General features: G+C 53.6%; 1 protein-coding gene across 1 annotated transcript; it reads left to right on the plus strand.

Annotated features, from left to right (window-relative positions):
* Positions 1-448: 448 nt before the first annotated feature.
* Positions 449-5892, plus strand: GASK1A (golgi associated kinase 1A; the record flags this gene model as incomplete). Its single annotated transcript, XM_050890917.1, has 4 exons — positions 449-985; positions 4578-4700; positions 4977-5080; positions 5682-5892. Coding segments are annotated over 4 exons (975 nt in total), but the record flags the coding sequence as incomplete, so codon positions are not given.
* Between the last annotated feature and the right edge of the window lie 5144 nt (positions 5893-11036).

Genomic DNA, 11036 nt, shown 5'->3' on the forward strand with positions numbered 1-11036 from the left:
ACCTTTCCCAGGAAGCACACAAGCAGAGGGGCTGCTCCTCCAAAGCAAACCCCATTGAGCTTATTGAGACCTCTGTCTGGGGCAGGGGGCACACAGGTCTGGGGGATCCTTGTCCATAGCACTGCGCGGGGACCCCCAGTAACACTCTCCCTTTCTCTCCCTGCAGGCCCAGCGACTGTGGCGAAGGACAGGGCTGAAGCCCCCTGCCCCGGTAGCCCTCGGGGTGCTGCTGGCCCTGCTGGCCCTGCTGGCCTTCGCCCACCTGCCCACACTGCCGGACCACTTCCCCCACCCGCTGCCAGCATTGTCCCCCCCAGGTCCCCGCTGGGAGACGGCTGCCCCCCTAGCCGGGGGGCAAGCCCACAGCAAAAGGCTCCTCGTACCCCCAACTCGCCTGTGGCAGGACCAGCCCCCTGGCCGGGGCAGGAGGCGGCGGCGGGGGGTGGCGGGGGATACTCCCCCGTGGCTCTCTGATGATGACCTCCAGAAGATGCGACTGCTGGCCAGCGGGCGGGTGGTCTCCAAAACCCGCATCCCAGCCCATGGGCAAGTCCTGCGAGTGGGGCTGCGGGCCGTGGGGGACGCCGAGGGGGACACCTTGCCAGCCAGCCCAGAGGGGGACTGCTGGGATGGGCGCTGCGGGCTCATCAAGCGCCGTGGGGACCTCTACGAGGTTCTGGCCTTCCACCTGGACAGGGTGCTGGGGCTGAACCGCAGCCTGCCTGCCGTGGCCCGGCGCTTCACCAGCCGCCTCCTGCCCTACAGCTACACCGATGGCTCCCTGAGACCCATCATCTGGTGGGCGCCCGACCTCCGGCACCTGGAGGACGCCAACAACGACCAGAACTCCTGCACCCTGGGGTGGCTGCAGTACCAGGAGATGCTGCGGCCCCACGGACTGACGCTGGCAGTCGGGGACAGTTCCTGCTCCGGCATCCCACGTGGCGAGTGGAGCCGCCTGGCCCTCTTTGACTTTCTCCTCCAGGTAGGGCTGCTGTGATGGAGACCACCTGTCCCACCGACTGTGCTGCCTGGGTCCCCTGTGCCTGCGCCTGCCTTGTCTGACCGTGGTCTCCTTCTCCTCTGTGGGGTCACATAGGCTGTGGTTTCTTGGGATGTATTTTTACTTGTTAGCTAATGGGGAGCAGCAGAGCTTTGTGCAGAAGCAGTTTGGCCTGAGCACGGTCCATGCTTGGGACTTGCAGGGGAAACACAGGCAGGTTTCAGACACGGTGAGTCCGCTCTCACATGGCCAAGCTTTCTCCCGGCACGGCTCTGTTGGCTCCGCTTTGCCTGGGTGCCGGCAGCGGCTCAGGACGGGCATCCCTAGGGACAAGCAATGTGTTCTGCATCAGCCCCATCAGATCCAACTCCGGGGATGCGCTGCTGGCACTGGAAATCAGGAGCCCTGCCGCTTCGTATGGCACTGCTTTCCTCCTCCTCCTCCTCCTTGGGTTTAATAGTGCTTAATCTTCTGTCTGGAAAATCATACCCTGCTGCTACGAGGGATTACAACAGCATCCCAGAGAGTTATCATTTCTTAGGGGGCAGCTGTGAGGAGGCAAAAGTGATTTCTATGGAAAAAAGCCTGTTTAGGCACCTTGGGGCTGGAGCTTTGGTTATCAGACAAGGGGAAACAGCCTGAAAGGGCAAATATTAAAATAAAAAAAGAAAGAAGCAAAGAAAGAAAAAAAAAAGACTATTAAAATATTATCTCTTTTTTTTTGGCAAAACCTGACCATTAATCTTTATAACCTCAGACTATGGCTGGCAGAGGCAGAGCAGTCCTGGCTGGGCTTGGAAATATTTTAGCTGAAACAGCCAGAGAAATGAGAAGATTAACCAATCCCCTTCCCTTCCCCAGGCCAAAATGCCGTCAAGTGCAATGGAAAGGCTGAGTCTCCAGGAGAAAGTATGTAGTTTTGAGGAGACTTGCCCTTGGAGGGCCGAAGCAGCGCAGTGATAAATCCAAGGGCAATCCACAGGTTTTCCTCAATAGCTCCAATGGGATCCTCCCATGCGGAAAAGTCATGTAAAGGTAAAGAGGCATCAAGTCAGCAGAATGTCATAGAAGTGAAATAGCATCCTTCAGAAATGGCTTTAGCCTCTCACAGCCCTTGCTGGGGAAGGAGAAGCTGCGAGCTTTGAGCCCTGCTGTACATTGGCATTGAAATCTTGGTTGTTTTCTTCAATTAGCCTTAAAATTGGGCTTATTCTATATTGATTTCTGTTGGTGTTTGCCATAAGGGAACACCCCTCTCAGTGCAAAGCTTTACTGGGGGCAAAACACTGAGCCCGGTGGAAAGGGGGCAGCTGCCGATGGCTTTGTCCTGCACTTTAAAAAGGGCCAAAAATACATCAACTCCGAAGCCCTGCAGCTGCGTCCCTGCCTTGCGGCACCCCCTTCCCAGCCGGGGGGAGAGCAAGGAAGTTTTCCCTGGGGGAAGCCATCCCAGGCTGAGTCATGGCTGGGAAGTGCTGTTAGGCCCAAGGGGATGCTCTGGGTTGGCTGAGCTTCACATGGGACCAAAGAGGGGCTGAAGGGGAGCTTCTCACAGGATTTGAACTTGGATGTGAGAAGATGTGGCTCATGTATTTGTGTTCCAGCAGTAAGACCTAATGTCCCGTTCTTTAGAGCCGTTTAGGCTCTGGAGAGGAGAAATAAATATAAACAACCCCAGGAGGGCCAGGGCAAGGGAGGGCTCATCAACATGTCAGCAGCGCTCTCAGCACCTCCACAACTGGCTGGTCCATCTTCTGGGGCCCCACTTGGACACCAGGTCCAGCCTCCACCTCATACCTCCACAGGTCCAGCACTGATCCACCTCGGTTTCACAGGCGCTCGTGGGCGGGTGAGTGGAGGTCTGAGCCTATTTAATGTCTCTGTAAGTCATCTCAGGTTGTCTTCACCTTCTGTGCAGCCTGGAAAACAACACAGCAGGTGAGAGAAACTGGTGTGCTGAGCTTTCCAGTAGGTAGACCAAGGAGATGAGTGGAGGAAATGTGACATTTTCTTTCATTTCAATGTGTTTCATGTCAAAAGACGCTTTAGCACTTTTAACCAGTGGGTATCCCGATGGAGAAATGCTGACCCGAGTGCTTCATTAAACCTCAGGAAACAGAGGGATTTGTTATGGGGCTCCGGTGTGGGACTAATCTTGCTTCTCAAAGGGTTATGAATATAATGGCCATGGAAATGAAACTTTGTGTTTCCTGCAGCATCTTCTCCAGTGCTTGATTAACGTTTGGCCTCAGACTGAGCCCTCTCTCAAAGCACAGCCTGTAATTGATAAGTTTTGCTAATTATCAGGGTGAGGGGAATAGGCAGCCACTGTGGGTCACTTGGCTTCTGTCTAGTCGTCACCTGTAGATCGCCCCGGGCTCACATGAGACCTGCTCCAGCCCTTCCGGCGGCTCCAGGAGCCTCTCTGCACCCCAAGCCCTGGCTCCCGAGTTGGCACCAGCAACCCCGAGCAAGTGAGTGAGTCAGACGCCTTCATGCTGCAACCAGAAAATATATTTATTTTATATATATTTAAAGGAGATTTTTATATATACGGGGATTTTTTTGCTATAATGTTGCAAACAGGCCTCTGGAGCTGGAGGCAGTGAGCCAGCTCCTCTACACGGTCACGGCAACACGCAGCCATGGGGAGGGCTGTCGACAGCCAGCGAGGTCCTGTCTGCCCCACAGGCCACTGCAGAGGATGCGTTGTCTGCTTCTGACAAAGCTGAGGAAGCTTCGTGAATACCAAGGCAGGGTTACTGAAGCCGGGTCTGACACAGATTTATGTCTTTTAAAAGTCCCTCATCCCTCCAAGGGTGCGGTTGAAACACTGGAAGCTGCCAAGCAGCACCGGGGTTCCTGCAGGGATTTGGGGTGGGAACGGGGAGCTTGACAGCCTCAACAGCATGGAGCCTTAGCAGCGCCTGCAAATAATTAAACACAAATGTAGTTAAAACAAGTCACCGTGGCCCAACTTAAATATCAGGCATGCTCTGTGTAATGCACAGATGGCTTTTTCCCTTGCCTATCCTTTTCCATTCATCTTTCCATTGAGAGCTGCTCATGTTACTGTAGGGATGGATGAAAGGGCGTATATGTGACAGGAGCCAGATGAAACCATCATCCAGTGCACCAAGACTCGGCCTGAGGAAAAAAAAATATCTTTTTGAGGTTTCAAAACCTAGGTTTCCTTGGGTGCTTTTGTTTTTTTTTTTTTTTCACATTCATCGCCGTGTACGTCTTCCCTTGGTTTCAGCTGGAAGCATGACCCGTTCGCTCTGTGCAATACAGAGTGTGGAAGTACCAGGCGCAGAAGGTGTCTGAACTCCATCAGGAAAGCCTGTCACCTTCACCTTTGTCAGTCTCTTCTCCAAGCCAAGGGGGTTTTGCAAGTCAGCTTCTGAATGCTTCCCTGCCTCTCTCTCACTCACTGGTGTACGCAGCTTTTCCATTTCATGTCTACTGAGGATCCTTAGAAATTTTTATTTTCCTCTGAGCAAGAAAAGTTCACAATTGGACCTCCCCGTCCCAGGTGCCTGTCCCCGCTAAGGTCCCCAAATGTCTCCCACAGGTTCACGATCGCCTGGACCGCTACTGCTGTGGGTTTCAGCCTGATCCCTCCGAGCCCTGCATGGAGGAGATGCTCCACGAGAAGTGCCGAAACCCGGCGGAGCTGGTCCTGGTCCACATCCTGGTACGTCTCCTGCTCCCCAGGGGCTGCTCTGGGGCTAAGATGAAGGTGCCTGGGAGGTGCTTGCAGGGCTGAGGTGGCAGCAAAGGAGATGTAGGTCCCATGGTGACGCTGGGTCCATGGCCGGAGGTGTGCCTTGGCACGGAGGGACCTGGGCTTTGGCAGCTGCTGGCCCCTAAATGCTCTCAGGATTTCTCAATGCATTAAAAAAACAGCCTAAACCCCCAAACTGGTGACTCCCCGCAGTAAGTGAACTTCTCCTTCCCATCCCGCTGACAGGTCCGGAGGAGCGCACCGTCCCGCCTGGTGTTCATCGACAATGCGGGCAGGCCACAGCACCCTGAGGAGAAGCTCAACTTCAGGCTCCTGCAAGGCATAGACAGGTAGAAAGGGCGATGCGCACCCTCCTGGTGCCCCCCAGGTGTCCCGGGCAAGGGCTGAGCTTGCACATGTGGGATGGACACCAGCCCTATGTGCACACCTTTGTGCCACTCCTGGCCTCCCCAGTCGGGCACCCCTGCGAAATGGGGCCACCTCTCACCCAGGATGGGGCAGGTAGGTGGGCTCGCAAACCCATCACACGTGCTCCTGCCCTGAAACTAGCTCTTCATCCTGCTCTGGGTAGCTGATGGCAGTCTCCAAAGCCTATTCTCCCCTCGCTAATTGACAGCTGCACAAAAATAATGCATAATCAGGGATTTCAACATTTCTTGCTTCGTTGCCTGTCAGGCATTTTGGCACGCTATAGGCCCCTTGATTTGGAGCTTGCTTGGATCCATTTCTGGTGGAGCTGTCCTGCACGCTTGCCATGGGCAGAGTTTTAAGTGGGAGGCTCCTCATCCCGTGTTCCTCTGAGTCGACATGCATTTCTTCTTGAAGCACCGGGGTGGCCTTTGTTCGGGTGCCCTGCTGCTCCCTTCCTCCCTGCTCGGCCTTCCCTGGGTAACCCTTTCCCTCCCTCTCTCTTCTGCTCCTTCGCTGCAGCTTCCCGGCGGTGGCAGTGGCCACGCTGCGGTCGGGCAGGTTGCAGAGCCTGCTGCTGGAGTCGCTGCGCATGGACCGGGAGCTCTGGGAGAGCCAGGGCGGCGCTGAGGGACTGAGACCCCTGCTTCGGACCATCGACAGGCGGGCACGCGTCCTGCTGCAGTACATCCAGGAGCACAACCTGACGGTGTTTGAGGACTCGCCGCACTGAATCGACCTCCGACCGGCGTGGCGCGCCTGCCTTGCAAATCCCAGCGGTGAAGGATGTACCTCACGCCCTCGGCGTGGGCGATGTGAGACTGCATGCGGGTGCTTGGCTCTCCAAAAGGTGTTTCCCCCCCTCGTAGGATGCCCTGGAGAAGGAGATGGGATCACAGGGAATAGGAAAGAGGAGGAGGAGACGTCTCCTGAAACAACCCCCAACTGCTTGAGAAAGGCAACAGTTATCAAGTAATGGTCTCAGCATGGATTTTCAACGGAGAGGCACATCCATGAGATTTTTTGGGTGCCTTCACCCCCCCACACCCCAGCAACTTTGAAAACTGGAGGCTTGGACAATTGAACAGCCTACGGGGAGCCTGGGAAGGGTTAAAGAAGCGGTGAGAGGCACTGCTCAAGGCTGGGGGAAGTCACTGGCAGCCTTTCCATGGCTTGCATTGGGCTTTTTGATGATGCCTTCGCTGTTTCCAAAACATCACAGGCAGAGAGGCTGGAGCTGCATGGGGGAATGCAGAGGGGAGCTGTCTAAGTGGATTAAGCAGGGACAAGTCACCCGAGCTGAGCTCTGTCTTTCCCCCTGTGGAGGCGGTGATGTGTGCCTAGGAGCAAGTGTAAGCCACTGCCCGAAGCCGGGGCCAGGCAGGACCTGGGATCGCAGGCAGCACCTGGCAGCAGCTGCCCTCACGGAGCCCGTGGTGCCGTCCCCAGTGAGTGCCGTGTGCCGTGTGCCATGCCTCGGCAGGCCTGGGCTGCTGCCAAGATGCATTTTGAATGTGGGGTTTGAAGATTGAAATCTCTCGCTCGCTCTTTCCCTTCGCTGTCAGGGAGGGACATTACCATTAAAAGGCAAACCTACCCTGAGCTCTGCCACTTGTGAAAAGCGCTTCTGCCTGCTCTCTTAGGCATGGCTGCGTGAAATTCTTTCCAAGGCTCGCAGGAATATCTTTTAACAAAAATGCCAGGCTATTTCAGCAGAAGGCAATTGAGTGCAAAATGCTTTCTGAGCATACTGGCACCTCCGGCAGAGCCCATCCCGCTCCTGTCACCCCTTAGGCTCTTGCCCAGGAGCCCACTGTGACGGGGCACGGCAGCATCCCAGCCAGGCAGGTCCTCAAGTGTCAGAGCTGAGAGATAATTCAAAAGCAAAATGAACAGGAGGAAGAAAGATACAGGGGATGGGCTCTGTCAGAGCCTCTTGCTCTCCGCAGTGTGTTTCCCAGCTGAGGCATGCAATCAATTTTTTCTTGCCAGGAGCAGCTGGTTCCCAGCCTGTGGGCTGATGGTTTGCCACCAGGAGAAGGCTTTTTAAAGGGGCCTCAGGGAGCAGCCCTCCATTTCTCCAGCGCTACAGGTGGAGCTTCCATGCCTGAGGCACTCCAAGTCACTTGTGCCTTTGGAAAGTCTCGGTGAGACCAGCGTGGGCATCCGTGCTGTGCTGCTGTCCCATTGCCCTAGCTTTGGAGAACACAGCCACCCATGCAGTGGGAGAGGCAGGAAAGGTGGGCATTGATGCCTTCCCTTGCTCCATCCCTCTCAGCACCATGTCAGTTTTAGAGCCTGCAAGGGGATACTTTAACACCCATGCTGATAAGCACAAGCAATTACCTTTTTTTCCCTTTTTCCTCTTGCTGAAGAGAAGATGAAGCGAGGCGTGGGTGACATGAATCAACAAGCACGAGTGCTCTCAGAAAGTGTCAGCGCTCAGCATCGCGAGCACATCAGCATCCAGAGTGCCGGCAGCATCTTCCTGGAGTCCTGCCCTCCAGTTAGCCAGGGAAAGCTTTTCCCCCATCACCCTCTCCACCCCATGAGTTATCACCCAGTTTGCCACACCATGGGATGGATGACTGTTGGGGAAGCCCTGCTAAAGCCCAAATCATGGAGATTCATTATCAGGAGGTGAGCTTAGCCTCTAAGCATGGAGGAGAACAAAATAATTCATCCTGGGTCCTGTGAAAAGCCATGCCCAGGCACGGCCTTATATGAATAAAGGAGACTAAATGTAACATAATTAAATCCAGAAAATAGGCTGTGAAAACCTATGTGGTAACAAGAGCATTAGTTAGGATGTGTAGCATCAGTCATAGTCTTGTTTTTCCATTAAAATGAGAAGTTTCATTAAAAGAGAGGTTTTCATCCCATGTAAGCCAAGTTCTCAGCAAGAAGCGAGAGGAAGGTGGGGCACTGCGCGGTGGCCAAAGCTGTAGACTTTGCTGTGCTCGAACAGCAACTTTTGCCTTGCCTCTGGTTGCATCTGCTTGACCTTAACATTGCACATGGTAGTGGGGATTTTTCTAGGTTTTTTTGCATTTCCTTAGTTGTAACATGTGAGTTTGCTGGCTAAACACATATGGGAACATCTGTAGGCAGTTACACATGTAAATAAAAATCGCTCTTGATTTAACAAAGAGCCATGTATGGACAAATGAGAGAAGCAAAACCCATGATCTTGCTGAGACTGATTATTAGCCTCCTCTAATTAGTCATTTTTTCCATGGGATTGTCTATGTAGCCAGCAAAGCGCACAGGCTCTGAACTGTGGTCATGGCCATTCGGAGAAATCCTGTGGACTGCTCTTATATCAGCCTTTACCAGGTAGTGTTGGGTTCAGTTTGCTCCAGCAATGAATGTGTCGTATTTCCTATGATAAACTTATTTTTATGGTTTTATAACCATATAACCAATTCACTTGGGGCCATGCTTGACAAACAAGATCTCATCTCAGCAGTGATCCTGTTTTAACCAAATTTCACTGGGCATCATCACAGATCCTGTTGGGGTGGGGTAACAAAAAAAGGACGTGGTCCAAGCTGGCTGCGGTGCTGGGGCAGGACTGCTTTGGCTTTAAGAAGGCGGCAGCAGCTAAGCAAGGGAAAAAACAGTGGAGAAACAAGTTGAGGCACTTTCCCTGGGCTTGCAAGAGCTGGAGTGCAGGTGGCTCCCAGTGGGGGCAATTAAACGCAACCCCCATCCTACCAAGGATGCTCTTGCTAGCATCACTGGTGACAGGATGGAGGACAGCAGCAGCAAGGAGCCAAGACCATTGGGGAAGTGAAGCCATCTGCATGCGAGTGCCCCCGGGGACCCAGCAGCATGGGCACGAGGCACTGCTTGCTCCACACGTCACCCGAAAAGACCCAGGGCGAAAGCCCGATGCAGCCGTCCTCCGCCTTGTTCTTCCCTTTGTCACTACAAGAGCTGCTGGAAAAGCCTGTAAGGTTTTCCCCGAGGCACCAGGCAGCACTCCCGCTGGGGGTCCTTGCAGGAGGGCATCCCTGCAGCACCCTCATGCCCACCCTTGGCACCGCGGGTGCTTGGTTCGCTGCCAGCGCTCGAGGAATAGCGTCTGAGAGCATGGGCACGCACCCTCACGGGGCTTCACAAGGAGGAAACTGTTTCTTTCCACAGTGATCCAAGTGGCATGATCTGTGTTTCACAGATCTCTGGCTGCGCGCAGCCCTTCAGCTGGCAGAAAACAGGGCCAGGGGAAGGAAGGCAGGGGCCAAATCGGCTCCAACCAACTGAACACATGCACACACATGCATGCATGCAAACACATGCACACCACGCCACCCACATGCATGCATGCACCCACACTTGCACCCACCCACCCCTGTGCATGCATGCACCCGCGTATGCACACAGATATGCATGTGTGCACACACATGCATGCACATGCTCCCCATGCATGCATGCACACACTTGCGTGCACATCGCCCATGCACACGCATGCACGTCCCCCATGCACGTGTGCACACACATGCATGTGCATCCCCCCCCCCCCATGCACAAATGCACACGGACACCCACCCAGACCTCTCCACAGGCACACTACTCCTGTTCAGCCTGTTCTTAACCCCCCAAAGCTGGTGACCCCCGAATGCCCCCCAGCAGCCTGCTCCAGTGCTTTGCTGGCCTCACCCTCTGTAACCTAAATGCCTTTTTGCTGCATTTAAGGGACACTTCTTGAGCTGCCCGTTGCAGCCACAGGACGCCAAATAGCCTTTGCAGCAGCCCTATATACCGACCTCGCAGAGCAGCCCGAGCACCCACTGAACCCACCCACTGGCCAGGGGCGACACCAGTGGGGTGGCACTCGGGGGTGACACTCAGAGACCCCACAAGATGCTCGGCAAAACCCACCCAAGCATCCCTGTGCCGCACAGGGGAAGCGTGGGCCGGCAGCCGCCTGAAAGGCAAGAGCTAGCAAGTAAATCCAAATTTATTGTTAAATTGCTGGATATAAAAATAATCTGGCTTTTAGAAAGCAATTTATTTATGCTTTCAGTACTTGCTTAAATATTTATGCGGAAAAGGAAAAAAGGTCCACTCCGACATAGGACTATCATTGTAGCAACGGCCTTTAAGATTAATGGAAGTAAATTAGCCTGACATTTTATTTACATCCAGCAAAGCAATAGATAAACTCTCCTGGTGATGGATTTTCTTCATTAGTTGGGCGAACGCCTAAGGTACAGCTTTTGACATTGTTTCTTCCAAGCGGTTAGACAAACAGTTTATCAAAAGAGTATAAAATTGTCAGGAAACGAAGCAGATTAATGACCAGTAAAGGGAAGATCACTGAATTTATGATAGAAGTAGCAGTATCACTGGAGCTTAAGAAACGGCTTATCAGATAACCGACATGTACACGCACGCAGAAGCGCTGAGCCCCCCTGGGATCCGCTGCCGCGGCAGTGGCTGCTCCCCAATTCATCCCTTCATGGAGGTCTCTGCACTGAGGCTTCACCTCCCTCCTCCTTCCCTCCCCTTAGGCCTGGGTTTATTCTGTAACTCTCTCATTAGAGCTTGTGAACATATTATTTCCTCCCAATTAAAAACCTCTTAGACTGGAACAGCTTCAGGGACGATAACCTTGTCTTCATGTCTGCGCAGCAATAACAGTTTCCGCAACCTAATTTGGCGATTTTGGCTGCTATTACAGCAGTGATAATCATACCAATAACAACAACAATAATATATAGGACTTCTCCGGTCTTTTGATTCTTCAGAAAAAATCCCGCAGCATTAGCGGTTTATGGATCCCATATGGCTCTTCCAGCAATTACCTCTGGAATGATAATTAGCTGTCAGATAAGGCAGCTGGGGGAAAGGAGACTGGGAACCTGGGGCAAA

This window comes from Gymnogyps californianus, chromosome 2, assembly GCF_018139145.2.
Source record: "Gymnogyps californianus isolate 813 chromosome 2, ASM1813914v2, whole genome shotgun sequence".
Taxonomy (NCBI): domain Eukaryota; kingdom Metazoa; phylum Chordata; class Aves; order Accipitriformes; family Cathartidae; genus Gymnogyps; species Gymnogyps californianus.